A 26,133-nucleotide genomic window follows, 5' to 3' on the forward strand; every position below is an offset into this window, starting at 1 on the left:
ATGCAGAAGAGTCTAATGTCACCTCTAGAGTTCATTGTGCCTTCTATATTCGAGCATTTATAAAAACCTAAGATCGATCTAATCTTAACTCACAAGTTTATGCCTAAACTTTTATATTGTGTATTCCTTAATCTCACCAAAGTACCTAATATTCTATTTGACATAACTTACAACATAAAACTAAGTTAAATGCTCTTAAGAGTTGTAAATAAGTCACATGCACTAGTTTTCCTTTATCATGTAATTTTAATATTGTCAAAGGATTCCACTGAGGCATGACTTTTTTTCCCACAGAAAAATACTTGTTACCTATTTCTTGCGGAATTAACACTCGAGATTGTCAAAACCTACAGTTATCATTCAGAGCTCTCCTCTCTGAGGATTTTCCTGGGTTCTGAAGAGGTCTGAGACTTCCACCTAGTCTACGAAGGTAGGGCTATCAGCTGGGGCTGACAGATGGTGGACTTGTTACAGGATGATACATGGAAACATAAAAGGCAAAATTAAAATTTGCTGATGAGACTTATTTCCTAACCTTTTAATCACTCACTGCTTTGTTTGAAACATTTTCTTGTAACTGAATTGAGTGCAGTGGAAAGTTTTATTTCCTTTTTGTATTTCTACTAATGCCTTTTCAACTACAGTACTAATTCATCTATGAATGCTTATGTCAAAGAAAAATACAACACTGCATATGCTTAAAGAAAATATAGAAGTGATTCACCACATATATATTTGTAAATTTATGCTTAGGCCACAGGTTTTTTACCTTGGACTTTCAGAAGTAAACAAGAGGTATGTAAATAACAGAATAGCCACATTATAATGTCACTCACATGAACAGGGGTGGGGGGTGGGAGGTGGGCACAGACAAATTAGTTAACACTTTAATAAAATGAGCCGAACCCATTATAACAACAGCTCTTTATTACATGGATACACAGCAGACCAATCAATATTCCTTGACATTTAACAATCACATTCAATAAAAGCCTGTTAGTACATTCCTCAACACTCTAATTCTAAGGGGCTTCCTTCAAATTCCCTTTACAAAGCCGTGCACAAAGAAGAGGTTAAGCACCAGTAAGAAAGACTGTTGTTAGCAGCAGTTTTATTTATTCTTCATCATCATCATCATCATCATCACCATCATCACCATCATCAATAAACATGCAGTTTCTTCCTTCTATGTACATGGCATTGTAAATGGGTGCTACACTCTGCCTATGGTACAAAGTTTAGAAATACAATATACCAATACAAAGTAGAAGCCATTAAAAAGAGCTTAATAACAACTACCAGGAGATAATTACATCTGGAGTGTTGAAGGAATCTATGAAGAGATTTAGAAACAACACACAAAGTCAAACATTACAGTAAACATTTTACTTGGGAAGGAGTGAAAGGGGAACTTTTTATGTGCTGCTGAAGGGCTTTCTAAGTTGCTCCAAGTTTACTTCCTTTCTGCTATTATCTTTAAATACTGCAAAGCATTGTGAGCTGCATCACTCTGTGCATTGCCACAGGAGATCCCAGAGCCATGACAAACTGTGATGGGACTGGTAGACAGTTCAGCGAGACACTGATACTGTCCATTGGCACTCAGTTCCTCTGTAATGACATATTCAAACATGATGGTTAGATGGTTAGTCAGTATATATAAAATATATCCTTTGTATAAACAATACAATTTTTATCACTGTTTTTCTCCATAAGCATCCACGGTAGACTACTCCACTTACCATCTTTGCTATTCTTGTATAAACTAAAAACAAAACAATTGCTCAGCTATAGCATTTCTCAAACAAAGATTTGCTTCATTATCATCTAAGAGAACTGTAAAGAAATTCAGGTGTCTAGGCCTCACTCCAACCTGCTCAATCAAAAACGGGCAGAGTTGGGGGTTAGAACGGCCAGAGTCTTGCATTAAAAAAAAAAAAAAATGTCCCAAGGCAATTCTAGTATGGCTAAACAGTGTTTGCAAATTACTGACCAGTACTTCTTTTAAAAGGAGAAAATTATTTGCTAGAAGACTGGGGAAATTGTATTTTTCACCATAAAGTCTAGAGTTATTTTCAGCAGACATGTGAACCAGGGAATACATGAGTCAGAGCAAGACTTCCCTTGTGCCTTCGTGTTCCTTAGTTATAAATCTGTGCGGAGCCCAGTTCCATCTTGTATATGGGTTAGGATGTTTTAAAAACAGTACCTAAACCCAAGAAACAAATGTTCTTCTCCTCAACTGATGAATCACTCTTATCAAAGATAAATAAATAAGACAAGGGGAAGAAGTAGAAACATGTGAGTTATGACTTATTTAAAGTGGTCATGATTAAATGTTATTTCAGGTAGAGTCAATATAGTGGAAAATATCCAGACACAATAGGATTATTTAATGCCTGAAGAGGCTTTCTAGTTGTAGCATCTACACTTTTATTATTTTTTTAATTGAGGTAAAATTCATACAATATAAAATTAACTATTTTTAAATTGAATTATTCAGTGGCATTTAGTGCAGTCACAATGTTGTGCAACCACCTCCATCTAATCACAAAACATTTTTGCCATTTCATCACCCCAAGAGGAAACCCCAAACCATTAAGCAGCTGCTTCCAACCTGCCTGCCCACGCCCCACAATCCCGGCCTCAGCCCTTGGCAACCACCAATCTGCATTCTGTCTCTATGAACTAATCTATTCTGGATATTTCATATAAATGGAATCATATAATATGTGACATTTCATGTCTGGCTTCTTTTACTTAGTATATTCCTGAGGTTCATCCATGTAGTAAATATCAGAACTTCATTCCTTTTCATGGCTGAATAATATTTCATTGCATGTATATACCACAATTGATTTATCCATTATCTGTCATGGACATATAGGCTATTTCAACTTTCTGGCTATTATGACTAGCACAGCTATAAACATGTGTGTACAGGTATTTGTTTGTATATTAGTTTCCAATTCATTTGGATACATACCTAGTAGAGTTGCTGGGTCATAAGGCAACTCATTTGAGGTGCTGCAAAACTGTATTCCATAGCAGCTGAACCGTTTTACATTCCCACCAGCAATGCATGAGGGCTCTACTATCTCTACATCTTCACTAACATTTGTTACATTTTTCATCACAGCCATCTTAACGGGTGTGAACTGGTATCTCACAGTGGTTTTATTTCCCTGATGACCAATGATGTTGAGCATCTATCTTTTCATGTGCTTGCTGGCCTTTTGTATATCTTCTTTGGGGAACATCTAGATTCTTTTGAAGATATTTACATAGAAGGTAGCCAAATTAACACTGTGGTTTTTAGACTGCTGTCTTATATTTACAAGAAATACTTAGTTCTTTAAATCGTTAAGAAGCATTCCAAAAGCATCATCAATTTATGACCTAAACAATCATCTCAAGTTTCCTTCTTTTCCTAGATTCAAAACTTTCCATAGTCCTATCCATGACATAGCTTATTCATCTTTGTCTCAAATACCCAACGAAGCATAGACACTTAATAAATATTTGTTGAATGAATGGTCTTTCATCAACCACCTTTTCTGAGCATCTGTATGCACTAAATTCCCAGGTTTGGCCTCATTCTCAGTATATTAAGATACTGCACTTGACCCATCATTCAATCCTAAAGTGGCATAGAAAATCATAAGTTCTTTCAGTCCCTAAACACCCTACTTCCCAGTGCCAGGAGCTCTGACAAGTTAGGTCCCCACAGCTAACTGAAGCTGGAATAAGAGATATCAAATTCTTTACACATTATACTGATGTTAAATCAAAACAATAAATGTATGCACCTTCACGCACATAACACACATTAGCTAGCTTTATATACTGAATTAAAAGAAACTCCAAACTGACTTGTTTTCCAGTCTGTTCACATTTGTCTATATAAATGATTAAGAGCTATAAAGAAGGGAAAATATGATAGCTGGAATGGGATAAAGCTATTAATTGATTTGACCCCTTTTATCTCCCAGAATTGGTGAGTACTGACAAAGTAGAGAGGTACGGCCCTCTCAAACTTCATATTTTCTAGAAATGTGGGTACCTTTATATTTGTCAATCTGCCCATCAGGGCTAGTTTAATAGACAGTGTATCTCTAGTTGCTCTTCCCCAAATCTGGTTCTACCACTGACAAGCTATGTAATCTTGGGCAAGTTTCTCAACCCTTCTGTGCCTTACTTTCTTCACTTACATATAGAACCTACTTCACAGGGTTAGTTTGAGGATTCAGTCAGCTGATATATGTAATGTTCTTAAAATAGTGCCTGGCACATAGGAAAACTCTATAAATCTTAGCTATTGTTATTTTTATAACTGTACAGATGTTAGCTATTATTATTATTTATAAGAATGAAACATAGCAATTATATAGATTACTGCCTGGTATTACAGTTAGAATCCTTGATCACGAAAATAAATTATAAAAGAAGTTTTTTTCTCAAACATATTTTTATTATTTTTCTGTTTTTTATTTTTTTAATTGAAGAAATGATTTAATTTTTTCTTTTCCCGTCTACCTCTTCCCTCCCCCTTCCCCTCTGGTAACCATTAGTCCATTGTCCATGTCCATCAAACATATTTTTAAAAGAAAGATGTTTTGGGATAAACCAAAAAAAAAAAAAATCATACCTATATCCAAATATGTTATATTAAAACCTTGTTCCTTGGCGATTTCACTAAGTAGCTGGATGTAATCTGTATTTGGAATACTGAGAAGGCTTCTTTTCAGTAAGTTGATCTTCTCACCAGGAGAATTCCTCAAGGAATGCCAAGTACATCCTAAAGAATGTCCTACTACATTTGTCTGAAAAACAGAGATGAAGATTAACACTCAACTAGGACTGGTTTCCAAAACTATAATTAAAAGTATTTAAAAGTCACTTACATTTAATATTTTATAAAGCATGGTTAACTTTACAATTTAAAATAGACAACACTAACTAGTACACACATTTAACAAATACCATAATCTTAAGAAAAAAGCATGTGCGATAATATACTTCCAATATTTAAAAATACTTTTGTGTAATACAAATGTCGCTCAGTTGAGTTTTATGATGGTTATACTATGCATGCTGGGTTTGAGAAGAACAAGTTATTCAAGGACATCAAAAGCTCTTCTCAGACTTATATTCCAGAACCCAACTGAGCTTATGTTTTTCTGTTTCTTTCTCTTTTTTCTTTATATTCTCCTATATCCTTCTCTTTCACCTCTATTTTTAGAATGCTTTGCATTTCCATGTTAGTTTATGGTAGTCAAATTGCTTTCCTATATTATGCTATTTAAAAAACCCAAAACAACTACTCTCTGTAGTAAGTAGGGCAACCTACCCTTAGGCTTACTTATTAATGAGCCCCGATAGAGGTTAAGAGAATTTCAAAAGATCACAGAGATGGTGGTGGTACAGTACTGAGTAATTTGTAAAATGTAAATAAAATTTTACATTCCTTGACTGAACCTTCAAACAATATATTTTTTAAAATTATAATTCATTCACATGGTAAAAAATACCTGCAGTAAGAACAAACAGCTAATGAAGAATAGTCTATTTTCCTTACCACCCCTTCCCCAAAGACTTCTGTTCCACTTCCCAGAGGCACTTGCTGTTAAACATTTCTTCAGTATCCTTCCATAAACAGTCTATGGATATTCAAGCACATGCACACATGTGATCTTTTTATACAAATATTATAGCTTACTCATCTACATCTTATTCATTTGTCTCATATTAGCACACACAAATACATTATATTTATCTTTAAATAGCATCCAACCAAAGGTTTTAGGTTTCTGGTTTCCTGCTTTTACAAACAGTTACAATAAAACTCTTTTGCACTGGGATGACTTTCTCTGTGGAATAATTTCTAAAAGTAGAATTGCTGAGTCGAAGAACATGTATGCTTTTAATTTTTTAAATATTCTAAACTGATATTTGAACCACTTCATACTCTCATCAAGTCTTGAAGGGTGCTTGTCTTCTCATGTCCTCACCAACACCAGATATTATCAAACTTTGTAGTTTTAGCCAATCTAAAAGATGAAATCAGTATCTTGTTTAACTTGCATGAATAAAGTTCAACATTTATTTTTTAACCATTTGTATTTCTTTTACTTGTCTTTTTTATTGGTGTGTAAGAGCTTTTTGTGTGGTAATGAAAACAGTTCCTTTATAGTTATATGTTGAAAATAACATCATATTTTTTGTTCATTTGTTTTTATTGAGATTTAACTGACATATTATATTAGTTTCAGATGTACAACAGTTCGTTTTGTATATATTGTAAAATGATCACTACAATAAGCCTAGTTAACATCCATCACCACACTTAAATTGTTTTCTTGTGATGAGAATTTTTTTTTTAATGGTGACATTGGTTAATGAAATCCAGTAAGTATGATGAGAGCTTTTAAGATGTACTCTCTTATCAACTTTCAAATATACAATCTCACTGTTTTTATTCTTGATTTACAGATCTTTTGCTGTGCAGTATGTATTCAAATTTACGAATCTTTCTCTTTACAGTTTCTAGGTTTAAAAAGCTTTCCCCACACAAAGATTTAAAAAAAAATTCTTCCATGTTTTCAATCCTTATGTTCAAATCTTTGATCTATCTGAAATTTATTTTGGTATAAGAAATATTAAAAATAAATAAAGGAAACCTCATTTAAAATGGAGTCAGGAAGCCAAAAGAGAGCTCTCACTCACTATCACCAAGACCCCAAACAGCAGGACATACCACAGCAGGAGGAAGGAAGAATTTCTCCTTACCCAGCAAAAATGCCTCCAACTTTGTGTTTAGCTGGTTACCTTCAGGTTTAGGCTCCTCGGTTACAGCCCAGTCAAGGAGAAGCTTTTATTAACTTGAATCCTTTGAAACACGCCCTCCCAAGCTGCTTGCTCCTTCCCCTAGAAATGTAAGCCCCTCTTCTGTTTTTCAGACTTGCCTAAGGTTCACATAGTTTGCCTGTCCAGAATTGCAATTCCTCTGCTCTTCCCAAATGAACCCATTTTGATGGTAAAATAACTGCCTTTTTTTTTTTTTAAGGTCAACAGGAATAAGGTAGCAACCAAATGATAGGTATGAGCGCACGCGCACATACACATACACACACCTTTCCCCCGTTGAAATGGCTGTAAGTTGTTTGTATATCATTTACTGAATAATCCATCCTCTCGCTCACTGATTTGAAATCTCACTGTTGTCATATACTTTGTTCCTATGTGGATTAGCATCTATACCTGGACTCTACAGTCTATTCCATTTATTTTTGTACTAGTACCTATTTTAACTATTACTATAGTTTTATTGTATAAAACTTCTTTTCTGGTAGCAGCCCATCTCTCATACTTTTCTTTTTCAGTTTTCTTGGCTGTTCTTGGGAGTTTATTTTTCCAGATAAACTTAGTAAGTTGTATCAAGGTCCAAAATAAATTCTGGTATATTTTGAGTGAGACTACATTACTTTTTTGTATGTTTACAATGTATTGACAATATTTACAATTCAAGACAGGTTTACATTTATTCATTTTCTATTATATTATCTATACTTACAGATATACATGTTACATATAAACATGTAACCATGATTGATTTTTTTTGGAGATATACTTTGATCTACAATAAGGAATTTTTAAAGTGTTGATCAGTAATGATTTCTAAATTTTGACAAATATCTTTTTGAAACCCATTGAGACAATTATGTTTTTGCTCCTTTGACTCATTAATGTGGTTAATTATGTTAACTGATTTACTAACCTTGAAATCGTCTTGCATTCCTGAAATAAAGCCTACTTGTCTATGGTATATTATTCTTTTAATGTTCTACTGAATAGTTCATTAAAATCTCAGCATAAAGGAAATTTTTTTTGTTGGGATTTGCTATTGTTAGGTTTTCGTGCTAGTTTTATGCTGGTTTTGGAGAACAAATTTAGAAGCTTTCTCTATGTTATATATATACTGCTGGGAAGAGTTGAAATAGTACTGGAAATAACCTCTTCCTTGAAGATTCAACAGAATGCAACTGTAAACTTATCTGTGCTTTGCAATTTTAGCGTCATCTCTGATCCAATTTCAAAAGAAGTGAATGCAATATATTATATTTTCTTTTTCTTTCTTTCTTTTTTTTTTTAAGGGAATATGGGCATGGGAGGGGGGCTGGGAGTGAGTGGGTTTGGGTATGAGTGGGTGTTTATGGAGGTTGGTTTGGGGTATGTGCCCTGGGTGGGGGAACTGTGGGTATGGACTGGGGGCTGTGAGGGTGACTGGAGTGTGTGCATGCTTGCTTATGCATGCAGAGGTGGGGGCAGTGGTGTGGGTGTGGGTCTTTGGCTATGCCTATATTTTCTATTAAAAAATAAAACCGAAATTATATTACTTATGTACAGTCTTTGACTTTGTTCTACAGAATAAGCCTTCTTTTATTAAAAGCTCAGTGAGGATACTGCTGTAGTCCTCACTTCTTCTTTTCTACCTAATATACTACTCTCAGATAACGGACAAGACATACGTATGTACAACTATCAGAACATTAAGTAATATATCATGTGTGGCCCAATCTCTTAAGGTCTATTATCTGTATGCCCTGCTGCCTACTCAATATCTTCACTTAGATACTTCACAGACACTTCGAATTCAATATATCCTACATTTAGCTCATTATCTGCTCCCCCTCAAATGCTACTCAACTCTTGTACTCCCCATATTAATGAATGGTACCATCTATTCAGTTGCCAAGCTAAAAACGTTTATTTCTTCCTTTATCCTTACTCCCCTCATCCAATGAATAACCATGCCCCTTCACTTTAGTTTTCTAAATAATTTTTAAATCCACTATTTCTACTATCGCTATCTTAGTTAGGCCACCATTATTTCTCATCTGCTTTCTATAACAGCATTCTAGCATGTCTCTCTGATTCTAATATTCATTCATTCTTCATAATGTAGCCAAGTGATTTCTCTCCTAATGTATAAATTAGATCCTGTCCTTCCAGGTGAAAATTCTTTAATGACTTTGTACTACCCTCAGGATAAAGTTCAATCTCCTTAATATAGAAATTCTTGCAAGATTTAATTCCTCTTAACCTTTCTGGTCTCACAGTTTTAGACTCCCTCCAGTGCTATGCTCTAGCCATACCAAATTACTTAGGGTTTCTAGACCCATGTGATGTTTCGTCCATGGGTCTCTGCACATGCTCTTTCTTCTCTCTGAGATTCTTTCCCCCATCCTCATCTTATAGGTCTTGACTTAGCTTTTACTTAGTAGGATGCCTTCTCCTATATTCCTATAGCTCCCTCTGTGAAGACCAGTCTGTAGGGTTATTTTCTCTCTTTCAGTAGGCTATAAACATCTTAGGGGTAGAGACTATCTTATTCTCTGTGTGCCAGTACCCAGCACAAAGCTTGGCACATAGTATGAGGTCACTAAATGTTTGCTAAGTGGATAAATGAATGAATGAACAAAGGGATGGGAACACACTGTCAATCTGAAGGCAAAAATGACACTACTGGACTATCATCTTTAGATCCCATCGTATTATTCTGAATTTGACTAAGTCTCAAGCCTTTTCACTTGGTCATCCTGTGATCCTGGCTCACATACAGCAAGCGAAATGGGGTACTGTGTAACTAAAAAATAAAGAGATTTTTTTTTTTTTTACAAGTTCAACTCTGAAGTATCTCTAGAATGAGAAATCTAGGAAAGTTTCCTACAGTAAGAGATGCTTAATTACATTAACACCATAGCTGTATGATTATTACTCACTAAAGAAATGTGGTTCTCTGGAGAAATGTTACTGAATTTGGCAAGAAACTTCTCAGCAGCATTTCTCTTGGCTTGTTTTTTTGATGCTCCCTTTCCTAAATAAAGAAAAAGAAATGGTAGGTTTAGAAAAGAAATTAGTGTCCATAGAGAATAATCAAATGTACATTGCATTTAATCAGAGAACAACCTCATGGTTTTTATATACTAGTTTATTCTTCTGCTGACCTGACATCTTTGCTTGTTGTGATTCATATAGATAATCTTATATTTTTGAAGGTATTTCTTTTAACAATTCATCTTTAATAGTTATACTTTGTTTTTCTGTAACAGTTATATTTCCCTATACCTACTTTTAACGAGTTATATTTGGTTTAATTCTGACCAAATTTATCAAGGTACACTTGAATTATAACTCCTATGTCTCAATATATATTTCCTGCTTACAATTTCCTATAAACTGACAACTATGCAGAATTCCTTGAACATGAATAGGAAGGGCATAGGAGATGCTGAAGTTGAAAGACACCATACATTTCATATACTTTCATGCTTCTGTTTTCTAGATTTAAAAACTGAGGCTCAGGGAACTTAAGTAATTTGTTTAACTTGCAAATCAAGGACTGCTTCAAGAACACGACCTCTCTCGAGGGCAAAAAGTTGATTAGTGGAAACTAAAATGTAGCCAGGTAAAATTCCAAGCCACTTTAAAAATGATAAAAACATGCTAGAAAAGTTAATATAGGAATCCTTACTAGTACTTTACTGACTTTTTTTCTTATAGTTTGTGGCCTTCACAACATAGAAGTTGCTATAATGCAAAAGGATAATTTCTGCTTTATTGTTAGCTCACTGCGATGTTTTACCATCCACCTTCTTATGAATCATATTATTTTCAAATGTCATCTTTTTTCTAGTCCTATCTTCTAGAATAGCTGCTCAAACTCCAAGAGATTTACTATTGCTCTTTTTCTCTAAATGAGTTTTTTAGGTCACTAATACATCAATGAAGACTGCTTAAAGAGTTATTATTTGTCTTTCCGCTAACAACTCATGATTTAAAAAAAATATATCATATTAAGTAGTATAAGTAGTCTTAAGTCAAATATTATACTTAAATTCAACCACAAAGTTAGAGAAAGAACAGGAGTTTGTCAACTTTTTTCCCCACAGAAATATTTGAAAAGATATCATAACAGAAATTTCTATGGTCATCCATCATGTGAAAATATTTAAAATATCTTCAATTTGTGGACCCCGAGAAGAAAGATTCACTTGATGAGAAGGAATTTATCTGCTAAGATGGACTCCCAGGGTCAACCAAGGGCCCACATTTTATAAATAATAAGAGCCTAGAGGCCATTTGCTGACAGGGGCTCCTCATGTACTCTGTAGACCAGGAAGAACATCAGACAGTACTCTCGGCTTTCTGCATGCACTATGCCTGGTTTGTTTATGCCTTCTGAGTCAATCACTGCAGGGAAACTTCGGTTTCTTCATTCTACCAACAGACTAAGACCTGCCCCATCCAATCAGACTGTATAATGTGGATGCCTTATTTACATAAAACAGACCTAATTGGGAACCTGGGTGGAAATGTTTGATATGAAAGGCGGCCTCCCCTTCATCTCAGTGGAACACACTTTAGGTTGCTACCTAAATCTGTCTTCCAGGCTGTAGCTCTTTTTGCTCAAGTAAATGCTTTTTATTCTTCATTACAATCTAAAATTAATTTTGGTTTACAAATTCTATGAGGTAAAAAGAAATAAGTACCAGTTTCCATAAATGACTCTAGCCTGCAAATTGTGGTATATTCTCTCTTATGAGCAGGTCCGCCCTCCTGGGAAAGGGTATACTCAGGAAGTCTCCAGCCATGATGAATAGCCAATTCCTAGAAAATTGAGATGAGGCTTTAATAGTGATTTTTACTAGTCAATAGCTCAATCACATAAATGACATTCTTTCATGATTTTGATCCCATTTCTATTTATGTTTGAAAAGAATAATGATATCCTTCAATGGAAAAATGAGGGAACATTTCCCATAGATATTCCTGCATTTTATATCTAAGCCCACAATACCAAAACTGAAGCAGTTTCCTGTTATGAATGGCGTTCTTCCACCAAGCCACAGTGATCTGATATCAGAGTTCAAACAGAAAGATAAATTACTATTGCCCTTTTGGAAACATCACATAAGATATCTACAGGTCTCACTGCCATCAGTTCCTAAAGCCTCGCCCTTCCTAGCTATAGAATTTTATTCCCACAGCTGGCTAACTACTATGTTCGATCAAGAGCACGTGAGAAACAAACAAACAGACTTGAATGGAGGTTGAGAAAAGAAGAACTACAGAAAACTCATAGAGCAGGAAAAAGACCAAAGGACTGGTTGGATAATGGTTAGGGGGGTTGTCCAACAGAGCACACGAATAATCTGCAAGAAGGATATTCTGTTTGCAGAAATTCAAAGCGGAATACATATTTTTTGGTAGAATAAGCGAATAAACAGATTACTTCTCTATTCTCGAATTAGGTTACTCGATCTGGGTTCTCTATAAAGTCTTCTGTCTCAGCAGAAGTAGAAAGAGGTTTGTCACAAGAGTGGCAAGAAATATTCTTAAAGTATAAAACACTCTACCCATGTGCATTGAGGTCCTGTTGATCTCAAATGAGAATTCCACAAACCAAAGGCAGATACTGTATATGGAAGAAAATCTAAAACGTAAATAAATAGGAAAATGATTTCAAGTTAGCACTGTAACATCTAATGATCATAACTTGGAAAACAAAATATTACACCATCTTATCTTTAAAATATTAATTCCTTATTTTAGCCCTTGTGATATTAATTTATGAGACCTTTTTTTTCAGTAGACAAAGTGTTAAGTATGGAAAAACTGTGCAACTTACCTGTAATGAACCAATCGGATTAAGCTGATTCTTTGGTTGCTTAGAAGGATCAGGCATTAAAGGGTCAGGAACTGCAAAGCTAAACATTTTTTTAAAGTGTTATAAAACTAAATATTTTTCCCAAAATGATTAAATAAATGACAAGCATTTTCTATTTAATGCTCTATGCCTTTGCTGTTGCTGTTCCTTCTATGGAACACCTTCCTCTCCCACCTCTTCTATGAGAATCTGATCCACACATCACCCAAGGTATATATCAAATGCTACTTCCTCTAAAAAGCCTGTCCTTTTACTCGAATGGAACATAATTTCTCTCTCCTTTGAGCCATTATAACATTTGGTTTGACTCTTTCTTAAGCAATTATTTTACCATAAATTACACACTCTTACAAATACATGTACTTTGTCCATCTCTTACCCCGTTTCTCCCGCACAGACTGTAAAATACTTGATGGTAGGGCCTATGTATTACTTACCTTCATAAGCCTTGTAGGGCTTTTTATGTAATAGGTGCTTAATAAAATGTATTTTAATAAAGCACACTATTGTTACAACTACACAAACATGAAAGACTAACAATTAGGAAATTTAACCTGGCAATGTGAATAATATAGATCACAAATGTAGCTTTTTCATTCAGGTAATTATGGAAGAATTTATCTATCTATCATCCATCCATCCATCTATCTATCTATCTATCTATCTATCTATCTATCTATCTATCTATCTATCTGACTTTGATCTATTATCTGCTCTATGTTAGAATAATCCTCCTAAGATTTAGATGTATCCTGAATAAAATAAATGGCCTGCGTGAATCTGGTTTCGGCTTGTGGGGACTGCTATTAAAGAAAAAGAGAAAATCTCTTCTAAGTAGTGTGAAATACTAGTTACTTGGGTGATGGGTGCCTGACACTGAATAAGCTGTATTCCAAGGTTACCACCACCTAGGCAACTGAAGAGTCATCTCCTCCGTGACAAATGAGATTTAGTTATTGCCACTTCCCCAAGTTTCTTTCTTAGCTACCAGAATTTCAAGGTTTTTATAGACCGATGAGATATGAATATTCACTTACAGTGCTGCATGCCGAAGCTACCCAAATATTGTTATGGAGAAGTGAGGAAGTCTCTATATTAAATCAGGCCACTTTAGGCTTCATTAACGCTTAGTAATTCCCATCTTATCTATCAAGAAGCACAAATATATAGTAAAGTTTGTTAACTATTTTTGCTGACAAAGTGAAGTGCCGATGTGCAGGAAGGACACTTCATATGCTCATTTCTACAAATATACTTAACACTGTAGGTTGACCTATGGCCTGCACAGAAATAGCACGGCCATCACCAGTGAGAAGATCCAATGCCTGCCATGCCATTTGCTGTCTAGAAAGCTAGCATAAATCAATTATAATGTATGACCCTACAGGATTAAGCATCATTTTGTGAGATCTAAGGCTTACAGTGGCTAGTTCTAAACTATCCAAATGGTTAGAATAATTTAAGAAAAAAGGAGGAGCATTAAATACATTCCTAAGTCAAGTTTTGCTATGGCTGGGAAGCAAAAAACCCATCCTAAATTTCCATGGGCCTCTGCCACAAGCTATGAGCAGATATACCAGATTGTACTCCAAATATACCTGAGTGCACATAAAGAGAAGCCACTAAAGGCACACCATGTTCCAGAGTGTGCCCATTAGAAACCAAAAGACACCACTTGATGACACATGAGATGCTCTAGGACCAATACTCTTTCCAAAAGTACCTAAAGTGATAACAAAATTTATTTTGGAAAGATATGTCAAGAATTAACATCCCACTTAACATCTGCTTGTGTAATGGCCTGCTGAAATGTGAAAGGGTTAAAGAATAATTAAAACCTGAAACTGGACAAAGGAAGTCCATAACTTAGGCCTAGTTTCTGGAACCCCTAACCACACTCTGTTAATCATGAAACTTGTAACAATGAGCTCATACGCTAACTGCCAATTTTAGCCTGTGTAACCTTGCTTGCTTGCGTGGCATGAAAAATAATCAATTGTATATAAGCTGAAAATTACTGTTTGGCCATCGCCCATGGGAACACTGGCTATTGTCCATGGGAACATAGGCAATCACCCATAGGAACATAACATTCTAACACAAGCTTTCTGCTTCTGTACTTCCCGCTTGCACACCTGACCAGTGGGTTGACAGGTAGTGAATAGGAGAAAGATGGACCTTTGTGTTTAAGACAGAATGAGGAATAGGATTTGGGGCTTAAAAACCTTGTATCTTGGCATTTCGAGGCTGCTCCTTTGCAAGGACAGCCGCCGGCTAATAAACTGTCTCCTGGTTAAGAGCACTCAAGTTGGGTCTGGTTATTCTGGACACAACATTTGGAGGCCCCAGCGAGATCTTCTCGTTGTGGGAAAATTGATCAGTGCACCGGGGCGTTGGACCATTTGCGGTTGGGGAGGCCTCTAGGGCACTTGCCCTAGCCCGCCGCCTGTGGTTTCTCGCTTTGCGGAGCACGATCCTGGGAGTGCTGAGGCAGTTTCTGGTAGGGGGCCCAGGGACCGTGCGGACGTCGGACGCGACAAGTAAGTCGGCGGTCGACTGAGACTGTGACGACAGTTTTCTCAGTCCTGTTCTGGTTTGTTAGTCTATGTCTGTCTTGTTTTGTTTTGCTTCGTGTGCTTTATTGTGGAACTATGGGACAATCACAGGGCAAACTAACTCCGTTACAGTGCATGCTTAACAACTTTAAAGATTTTCGTCGTAGGGCAAGGGCCTATGGTGCTTCAGTAACCCCTTTTGATTTGCAGCGCTTTTGTCGATTAGATTGGCCGACCTTCGGAGTAGGATGGCCCTCCGAGGGATCATTTAACATGCAGACTGCATTCCGGGTTCGAAGTGTGATTTATGGAAAACCTGGGCATCCTGACCAAATTCCTTATATTGATGTTTGGATTGATGTTGTTTCTGATGCCCCTAAATACTTACAGAATTGCAGTCGTGCACCCGTTACTGTAATGGCAGCCATACCCCAGGATTTTAAGAAGCCCCCACCGGTGTTGCAGGGACCTCCCTCGGAGGATGACTGGTATCCGCCACCCTATAATGGAAATGGGGGTAGACGTCCTCCTCCGGAGGGACCGGGACCTCCTGTAACCCGGTCTAGGGATCGTAGGCCACCTTCCCCTGATTCAACCTCCCTGAAAAGAGCCAGTATCTGTTCAAGCCCCATTGAAGGTGATTCCAGGAGGTGGCGGTGAGCCTACTGTCATCTACTCACCATTCAGTACTAGTGATTTATATAATTGGAAATTGCAAACGCCATCCTTTTCAGAGAAACCACAAGGACTAACCTCCCTTTTAGAGTCTATTTTCTTTACCCATCAGCCCACTTGGGATGATTGCCAACAGCTCTTACAGGTCTTATTCACTACTGAAGAAAAGGAAAGAATTTTGTGGGAGGCGGCTAGAGGAGTAACAGACCCAAATGGGCAGCGTACAGCAGACTTAACCAGGTTACAGGCTGTGTTTCCGACTCAACGTCCCCAGTGGGATCCAAATACAGATCAAGGTAAGGAGGCTCTCCTAAGGTATCGCCAGTTTCTGCTACAGGGACTCCGGGCTGCTGCACGTAGACCAATAAATCTGTCCAAGGTAAGTGAAGTAATTCAGACTAAGGACGAGTCACCTGCAGCATTCTTGGAAAGACTATTAGAGTCTTACCGCCTATATACACCTATTGACCCGGAGGACCCCAACAATAGAAGAGCCATTAATTTGGCCTTTGTTAGCCAGTCGGCCCCTGACATTAGAAAGAAGTTACAGAGATTGGAAGGTTTTGAGGGAGAAAATTTATCCAAATTATTAGAAATAGCTCAGAAGGTCTTTAACAATAGGGACGGTGTGCAAAAGGTCATGTTTGTGGGACAACAAGGAAACCGACCTCCTTGGAAAAAAAAAACCCTAACCATAGAGGGGGACCTAGCAACGAAGAAGGCCAAAATAGAAAACCTAGGCTAGGAAGAGACCAATGTGCTATTTGCAAAAAGAAAGGACATTGGAAGAATGAGTGCCCTGAAAAGGAGCAACCAGGAGGTGAGAAGAAAAAAGGCCCCTCATTCTTTTGGAAGATGAATAAGGATGTCAGGGCTCTTATCTAATGAGCCCCCGAGAGCCCAAGGTAACTTTACAAGTAGGGGGCAAACCTGTGAACTTTTTAGCTGATACTGGTGCAACTTACTCAGTTTTAACAGAAACTGCTGGTCTGTTATCCAAAGAAAAGACTGTAATTCAAGGAGCCACTGGGAAAGGGAAGGCATACCCATGGACACAGGCAAAAATTACTGACTTGGGAAAGGGAACCATCACGCATTCGTTTTTAGTTATGCCTGAATGTCCTTTTCCTTTGCTTGGAAGAGATTTGCTCCAGAAATTAAAAGCCACTATTTAAGCAACGAGTGGCATATCTCTCAAAGAGACTAGATCCGGTGGCTGGAGGAAGGCCTAGTTGCCTGAGAGCACTAGCTGCTACTGCTATATTGACCAAAGACGCTTTAAATTGACCTTGGGCCAAAATATTGAAATTGTGGCTCCACATGCAGTTGAAGCCATGCTGCGCAGCCCTCCTGAAAGATGGATTTCCAACGCCCGGATTACTCAGTACCAGGTACTGTTGCTTAATCCCCCACAGACCCAGTTTTTGAAAACTGCAGCCCTGAACCCTGCCACGCTGCTCCCGGATGATGACCCGCAGGCTCCATTGCATCACTGTGTTCAGCACCTTGAGCAGGTAACTGGACTACGGCCAGACTTGAAGGATGAGCCGTAGCCTAATCCGGATGCGGTATTATTTACCAAAGGAAACAGTTTTGTATCCGACGGAGTAAGGTATGCCGGGGCAGCCGTAGTAACAGTCAGGGATGTGATATGGGCACAGGCTCTAAGCCATGGGACATCGGCACAGAGGGCTGAACTTATAGCTCTAACACAAGCTTTACGGTGGGGAAAGGATAAAACTGTAAACATCTATACTGACAGTAGATATGCCTTTGTAACGGCACATGTACATGGAGCCCTGTACAAGGAAAGAGGACTATTGACATCAGGGGGAAAGAAAATTAAGAACAAGGAGCAGATTTTGGCTCTTTTGGAGGCTATCTGGCTACCTAAGAAAGTGGCTATTATCCATTGCCCCGGCCATCAAAAAGGGGAAGGAGCGGTAAAAAAAGGAAACCGCTTGGCAGATAAAACAGCAAAGGAAGTAGCCAGAAAACCAGTGGGGACTAACGTCATAATTGGTCCCCTTCTTGTGCCCCCCTTGGTACAGGCTCCAAACTATAGCCCCCAAGATATAGAGTTGGGGAAGCAACTGCACGGGAAGTTTAAACATGGGTGGCTTTGGATTCCAGATGGAAGGCCGGTCCTCCCTGCTGCGCTTGGTAACACCTTAATTAGCCAGATGCATAATGCTACCCATCTTGGAGGAACTAAGTTAATTGAACTGCTAAAAAGAGACTATTATATTCCTGGACTAACCTCAAAGGCTCGGGATGTAAGTGTACGATGCCCAATATGTGCACAGGTCAACTCTCGCCCCATCCCAAAGGAAAATATCGGCACTCGATTAAGAGGACAAGCTCCTGGAGAGCATTGGGAAGTGGACTTTACAAAAGTTGCTCCTGGCACTTTTGGATTTAAATATCTTCTGGTATTCATTGACACCTATTCTGGATGGACTGAGGCCTTCCCCACAAAGAAGGAAACTGCACAAGTAGTAGCTAAGAAATTAATTACAGAAATAGTGCCTCGATTTGGCTTGCCCTTATCATTGGGGTCCGACAATGGCCCGGCATTCATTGCCCAAACAAGTCAAATGTTAGCTAAGGTATTAGGGATTAATTGGAAATTACATTGTATTTACAGACCTCAGAGTTCAAGACAAGTAGAAAGGATGAATAGAACACTTAAGGAAACTTTAACTAAATTTAAGCTGGAAACTGGGGAGAATTGGGTGAGCCTTCTTCCTTTTGCTTTGTTACGGGCCCAGTGTACTCCATATATTATGGGAATTTCCCCTTATGAAATAATGTTTGGGAGACCTCCCCCTTTACTCCCTAAAATTGGAATTGAAAAGGTTACAATGAGTAATAATACAAGTCTCCTTAAGTCTCTACAGGCCTTACAACAAACCCAAAATCAAGTCAAGGGCTTAATTAAAGCTGCTAGACCGACTCCGGGGACATCACAGCCTCACCCACATCATCCAGGTGATTGGGTGTGGATAAAGAAGATCCAGCCTGCTAGCCTAGAGCCCCGGAGGGATGGTCCGTTTCCAGTAACTCTAACCACACCAACAGCTGTCGAGGTTGCAGGGAAAAGACATTGGATTCATCATACCCGCCTTAAGACAGCTCAACCTCCCCCGGAGACAGAGAAATGGAAGGCAACACCCACAGAGGATCCACTCAAGATAAGACTCTCGTGGGAATAATTATAATTGGGTTAATTGTTATCAATAATGTAAAAGGGAACCCTCATCAACCTCAACAGGCTAAATGGGAATTAATTAAATCAGAAACAGGCATCCCCATATTAGTAAACCAGACTATGTACCAGCCTACATTTCATGTGGATTTGTGTGATATATTAGGAAAGAAATTTAATTTTATAAGTGATGACTTGCCTAGAGGTCCAGGAGCTAATTTTTTATCTGGCCCCTGGTATGGTTGTGGCAAGGAGGACAAAGAAAGAGGTATTCAACAAGTAGAGTTATATATGTGTCCCAGAGAAGGCCAAAGCACTTGCCATAAGCTAAACCAATATTATTGTGGCCATTGGGGTTGTGAGACCATAGCCCCTTAGGAGAACACAGACAGACCCCTTTCTGACTCTTACACAACCTAGTCAGTCTTCCTGTGCCACAGCAGGGAAATGCAATCCTGTCATTTTTACTGTCAAAAATTGGGAAGATCCATCTTGGGTGATTGGAAAAACCTGGGGATTAAGGTTGTATGTTTTTTGGAACTGATCCTGGAGTGTTAATAACAATACAGAAAAAGCCTGTCAGGATGCCACCGTTAGTTCTAGGTCCTGTTAGGCCTAATGACGGAGGGTTAAACGCCTTAACTCCTACACAGTCAGCAATTACTAGGAGCACTAATAGTGCCAACAAAGGACATAGACCTAGACAGCCTTATAGACCCCCCAGGGATACTCCTGAATCTGTCTTGACCATGCTGAATAATGTTTATAAGTTTGCTAATGACAGTAACTCAAATGCTACAAAGGATTGTTGGTTTTGTCTGAACCCTGCCCCACCTTATTATGTAGGACTTGGTGTCATTGCTAACCTTGGCACAGATCAAACTGCTATTAGGAATGTAACATCTCCGAATGTTACTATTTGCCCTTGGGGAACCCAAAACCCATCTGTAACGTTGGGAGATTTACAAGGAAAGGGAACTTGTGTGTATACTAGCACTTATAGAGTTAATAAATCTAGGTATAAAGAAAATTGTAAATCATCTATTTTAGTAAATAGCACCTCTTCTACTTATTTAGCGGCCCCTAGTGGCACTTGGTTTGCTTGTAATACTGGTTTAACTCCCTATATTAATCTTAACTATTGGAAAATAATACTGGATTTTGTGTGCTGGTTCATGTTATACCTCAGGTGTATATGATGAGCGGACAAGAAGGGAGACAAGCAATGGATTTGGGGGGAGGATATAACTATCCTCGGCGTAAGCGAGCAGTTCCACTGCTTGTGCCGCTCCTAGTTGGCCTAGGAGTGGCAGGATCAGCTGCAATTGGGACTGCTGCTTTGGTTACAGGGAATCAAGGTATGGCCTGGCTCACAAAGCAGATTAATGACGATTTAAGCACTCTAGAGAAATCAATTAATCATCTTGAAACATCTCTTAATTCTTTAGCTGAAGTAGTACTGCAGAATAGAAGAGGTTTAAACCTCTTATTTCTTAAGAAAGGAGGTTTGTGTGTAGCACTAGGAGAAACTTGCTGTTTTTATGTTAATCATTCTGGAATTATTAGGGATAGTTTAGCATTAATTAGACAAAGAGTAAAAGACAGAAATGAGAAGTTAAAACAAGGAAGCAACTGGTATGAATCTTGGTTTAATGGAAACTCTTGGTTAACCACGTTATTGTCGGCTATAGCAGGACCATTGATAATTCTGTTGTTATTACTGACCTTTGGGCCATGCTTGATCAAATGGGTTAAGAGTTTAATCCAATCCAATATAACTGGGGCAAAGATTTTAATTTTAGGAGCGTCAGCCCCGACCCATTGGCCAGAAATCCCGACTTCTGACTCGAAGATTGAGTCATTCTAAAGAAAACCAGTGGGGAATGTAATGGCCTGCTGAAATGTGAAAGGGTTAAAGAATAATTAAAACCTGAAACTGGACAAAGGAAGTCCATAACTTAGGCCTAGTTTCTGGAACCCCTAACCACACTCTGTTAATCATGAAACTTGTAACAATGAGCTCATACGCTAACTGCCAATTTTAGCCTGTGTAACCCTGCTTGCTTGCGTGGCATGAAAAATAATCGATTGTATATAAGCTGAAAATTACTGCTTGGCCATCGCCCATGGGAACACTGGCTATTGTCCATGGGAACATAGGCAATCACCCACAGGAACATAACATTCTAACACAAGCTTTCTGCTTCTGTACTTCCCGCTTGCACAACCCACCTGACCAGTGGGTTGACAGGTAGTGAATGGGAGAAAGATGGACCTTTGTGTTTAAGACAGAATGAGGAATGGGATTTGGGGCTTAAAAACCTTGTATCTTGGCATTTCGAGGCTGCTCCTTTGCAAGGACAGCCGCCGGCTAATAAACTGTCTCCTGGTTAAGAGCACTCAAGTTGGGTCTGGTTATTCTGGACACAACACTTGTATTCAGTATATGTTCTATAATAAAAGGAAATTTTTTTGTCTATTTCCAAATTAGAATTCCTAAAAGAATACTTTTAGCTGGTCTTTTCTACCTAAGTCTTAATACGGTAAGATGTTTGCCAGAAAAACTCTGGGTCTCTTACCGTACCCCATCTTAAAAAAAAAATGTCTACTTCAAGAGAGCCTTCGTTTAACAGTTCATTGCTGGATTTAATTTCTTAAGGATAAAGTTATCTTTAATGGATAACAAGTTCTTACAAGAAAATAAAATTTTAGAGCTTGGTTCTAACAACTGTTCACTCTGTTGCATTTGTGAGCATGTTCAAACTTTTAATCTTACCTCAGCCATGATATTTTTGAGCTGCAGAATACAAAGAAATTTAGCTCACCAAATACTTGCATTGGCTTTCAAAATGTTTATGGCAGCTTCTGCAGCTCTATGTTTCGCCAGCTTCTTACTTGTACCTTCACCTGAAATCAGGTTAAGAAAAAAAAAGTATATACTGTGAAAATGTGAGGCTTGTGTAGATGTTTTTATAATTAAAAACAAAGTCACTACAGGTCTTACATATACACATCAGGTAATAAAAACATATACTACATACAGTTATATGCTATAATAAAATATTCAATACATAAATATATTTTAAAAACCTATGATTTAAAAAGTTATATGGATTTAATACTATGTAAACCTATATAAAAAATCTACATTGTGTCTACATTATATCATTTATTACATAAAGTGGTAATAAAGTAGACGACGTCACAGAAACTGGTAATATAGTAGACGACGTCACAGCTTCTAAAGAAATGCAGTTTAGTACGTTACTCCTCCCTATCTGCAGAGAAAAATTCTTCTGTAGTAGTTCCCTTTAAGGGAGCTACTTATAGCAAAATGTGCACAATTTTATTCCAACAGCCTGTCCTATACTGAATTAAACCCTTCAATTGGCTAAGCAGTCATAGCCACACACTGGGTCCAGTATGGGAAGGTTTATATAGGGAAGAAGTTGAGAGCTTATGTTATGCGTCTTCCATACAATCTGTATCCCTTACACGGGTAGCTAAGGGGGTGGCAGGGGATAGGCCTGACTAATCATTGAGACTGATGCCTAATTTCAGTAAGCAATCACACCTAGTATATGGTAAATGCAATTTTTTTCCATCTGTGTTCAAACTAGGTGTTGAGAAGCCTTCGAAAGTGCTATCAGAATGTTCATGTCCATTCTTCTGGTTTAAAAAAAGGACTTGGAATCAATTTCAAGTGTGATCCTCAAGTGTCAGAGAATACACAAACCATACTCATTTATCCACTAACAAATGTATTAGGGATACAGTGGAGAACTAAACAGAGCCCTACCTTTAAAGAGCACACAGCCTAGTGTAGGATTTAGTATATAAATAGGCATTTGAAATATGAAGTGGTACGTGTTACAACAGGCTTAAGTGCAACTATAGGGGAATACATGAATAGGGCAGCTCTTGGTGAGGATTCAGAAAGGTTTCATGAAGGAAGAGATAACAAATGAAGACTTGAAATATTAGTAAAAGCTAGTAATGTGAAAAAAGCTAGAGGTTAGGAAGAATATTATAGGCAGAGAAAAGAGCACCAGCAAAGGCTAAAAGGTAACACAGCATGGTGTTCTCAAGAGTCCTGAGTAGTTGGGTACAGCAGGAGCTTGAAGGAAGGAATTTTGAGACAAAAGGCTAGAGAGTTAGAGGTAGAGAGAGCAGAGAGCAGTCTCCTAAATATGTGCTTCTCAAACTTTAATGTGCATAGGAATTGCCTGGGAATTTTGCTAAAACACATACTCTGATCCAGTAGGACTGCCATGGGGCCTGATAGTCTGTATTACCTTCAAGTGCCCAGGTGAGATCAATGCTGCTGTTGATCACATTTGAGCAGCAAGGTTTTAAGTGATGGTAAGAAATCTGTATTTATCCAGAGGGTTATGTGAAAACTACTAAACAAATTTTAAGAGGAAGTGCATGAACAGATCTGAATGCCAGAAAGAACACTCTAGCTGTCCTGTGAAGAATGGACATCACAAGACTAGAAGCTGAAAGAACAGCTACAAGACTGTAGCCATAATCCAAGTAGGTTATGACAGTGGCCTGAACAGTAGCAATGGGAAGACGAGAAGCAGACAGACTCAAGATATTTAGGTGACAGACTGGAATAGAGGCATAGGGAAGGGAAAGAGTCAAGAAGATGAGACCCAAATTTCTACTATGAGCAAATGGGTAATGCTGGTGCCTTTACTGAGCTAGGGAAAACAAGGGGAATAGGTCTGAGAGAGAAGATTCAGTTTGAGTCAAGGAATGAGGTGCCTTTGAGTCATCTAAGCAAAAATGTCCAGCAAACACAGGCTGATACACTGTTCTATAACTATGCCTAGGCTGAAGATAGAGATTTCAGAATTTTCAGCTTTTAGATAGTATTTGAAGCTGTGGAGGCAGATAAACTGGTACAGGAAGATAGGGTAGTGTGAGGAGAGTAGGGGACGTAGGCAGAACAGTTGCCATAGGTTGTTAATCTCTGGTCTGTAACACATTGAGAGGAAAAAGGCTACTTCTTGAATTTTTACTATTTAAAAATAGACCAGCTAAAGCAGTAATACAATGTTGATTCTACGGTTCAGATGAGGAATCTTCCAGCTAGCACCACCAATCCACCTGCCTCACATAGACAAAAAAAGTCAAAAATTTCTTAAAGTGTCTTCAATGAAAATAGCAGACTCTAGATTTTCAGGGATATAAACAAATGATGCTTTCAGATTACCAGATGGCAAAACTTCAGCCTTCTTGCTGAATATTTTTCTTGATATTCTTCTAAATTAAATTTAACATTCAATTTTTTTTATTTACAATTACATAGATACATAAGAAATAAAATATCTACATTTCCAAATGGGCAACTTCAATTACCATTTGCTCAAACTCACAGACCATAATAATGTGAGTCTGAATTCTGAAACTTCATTGCTATGGGACCCTGGGCATGTTACTTATAATCTCTCTGAACCTATTTCGTCATGTATAAAAAAGGAGATAACAGCTTATTAAATACCTGTACAGTGTCAGGAACTAGAAGCTGCTATGCAATATCGTGAATTTGAGCCTTTTTCTTTCCTCATTTTGCTTTGGTACAGAACTGAAAGTGTCAAATGAGTCCAAACAGAAAGGGAGGAGGCTAAGAAAATTATGGGGTCATGCCTGCTGGCATCTGCTATAATCTATGAAAGTATAAAACATGACAGCACCTACTGATTCAGCTATGGCTACTCCAAGAACCTTTCCTGCTTGTCCCTAATTCTTGGAAGAACCCTAGGAGAATCCTAGGACATGTTCTGAGCTTCTCTTGGTATCTGGGGAAGAGAAAATTAGGGAGAATCAGATGAAGTTTGAAAGCAATGACCTGAGATGAGAAGTCTGTTTCTAGATCCTGTTCCTCACAGCTGTTTCTAGTAAAAACGGCACTTTTCCAAACTGATAAGCAAGAAATACCAAGTCTTAACCGCCAACCCCCATGGTCATCGAGGTTAACTGTGCATACAGACCTGTGCAGGTTATGTCACCAACGGTTACTCTGAAGGTGAAAGTGGGGACGTGTATTTGAACATCGGATCTCTCACATTCGTATACCGGAATGTTCTTGGTCTTCATGCCGTATTCGTGTAATACCTGAATCGGGGTTTTCCCTGGCTTGGCTGTAATCATCTTTCCCAAACTGCAAAAACCAGAAAAAGGTGTGCTGCTCTGCATGCCAAAGCAGGCAGGGAAGCAGAAGCACGCAGAGCTAGTCCTGACTGCCACCAAGCTCCCCGGAGGCCAGGACCAGTGCTGGCGAGGCGCACCATCTCCCGGACCCGTGGCGGCGGGCACCGGGCAGAGGCGGGTAGGGTGAGGGAGGTCTTTAAGGAGATAATTCAAGGACAAGTGCTGCACCCGCTCAGAACTAAACCCACAAATCCCAAACCACCAGAGGCTGCGTATCGTCCCCGCCCACCCCAGGCCGCAAGAGGGGCGGGGCCAGGCCGCAGATCTCCGCGGGCGCGCAGCCAGTCCGCCGCAGTCGCGGGGGGCGCGAGCGGCGGAAGGGGGCTTTACCCAGAATGCCGCTGGAGAGCCGGCTGCCCGCCCCCGCCTCTCCTGCGCACCACTCCCCACCCTGCTGGGCTCGGCCCCGATTCCCTGGGCGCTGACCTGAAGGTCTCACTGTCCTCGCGCTCCAGCGGCGGGGCCGCGGCGCGATGCCTGCTCTGAGACATGGCGAGAAGGGACGGCTTGGAGGAGGGAGGAAGAGCTGTGCGGAGCGATGTCCTCGCCCCGGCGTCGGCCGGTCCCCGAAAGGAACACTCCAGCGCCGCCGCCTCCTCCCTTTTTCTGACTCCCCCTCTCCTCTTCTGGCTTGCGTCCCTCTTGCGAAGGGGACGGGCGGGGGTGGGGCGGAGGCGGGGTCTCGGTGCAGCCGCGGAGTTCCAGGCTCCCGGCCACTCCCCCTCGCTGATCCGGCTCGGGGTCCA

At 38.9% G+C, this 26,133-nt stretch overlaps 1 protein-coding gene across 2 annotated transcripts; it reads right to left on the reverse strand.

Annotated features, from left to right (window-relative positions):
- Positions 1-905: 905 nt before the first annotated feature.
- Positions 906-26,033, reverse strand: PRKRA (protein activator of interferon induced protein kinase EIF2AK2). Of its 2 annotated transcripts, XM_039855351.1 has the most exons (8): positions 25,814-26,033; positions 25,168-25,337; positions 21,994-22,075; positions 12,692-12,770; positions 11,553-11,670; positions 9,783-9,877; positions 4,649-4,823; positions 906-1,611 (listed from the first exon to the last, which is right to left on the reverse strand). In XM_039855351.1, exons 1-8 carry the CDS (start codon positions 25,876-25,878, stop codon positions 1,454-1,456), a joined length of 942 nt encoding a protein of 313 aa, XP_039711285.1. In that variant the 5' UTR covers positions 25,879-26,033; the 3' UTR covers positions 906-1,453. The 2 variants fall into 2 exon arrangements, with proteins under 2 accessions (XP_039711285.1, XP_039711286.1); XM_039855352.1 differs by lacking the exon at positions 25,814-26,033 and having other exon boundaries at positions 21,945-22,075; positions 25,168-25,330.
- Between the last annotated feature and the right edge of the window lie 100 nt (positions 26,034-26,133).

This window comes from Pteropus medius, unplaced genomic scaffold (assembly GCF_902729225.1).
Source record: "Pteropus medius unplaced genomic scaffold, Ma_sr-lr_union100, whole genome shotgun sequence".
Lineage (NCBI taxonomy): Eukaryota > Metazoa > Chordata > Mammalia > Chiroptera > Pteropodidae > Pteropus > Pteropus medius.

What these genes read in the sequence shown, in the direction of transcription:
- PRKRA (XM_039855351.1), bottom strand. Translation starts at nt 25,878, where the DNA reads ATGTCTCAGAGCAGGCATCGCGCCGCGGCCCCGCCGCTGGAGCGCGAG. An exon ending in TGGTGACATAACCTGCACAG is followed by an intron (nt 22,076 to 25,167) that starts GTCTGTATGCAC and finishes ACCTGATTTCAG; the next exon opens with GTGAAGGTACAAGTAAGAAG. An exon ending in TATAACATATTTGGATATAG is followed by an intron (nt 1,612 to 4,648) that starts GTATGATTTTTT and finishes ATGTCATTACAG; the next exon opens with AGGAACTGAGTGCCAATGGA.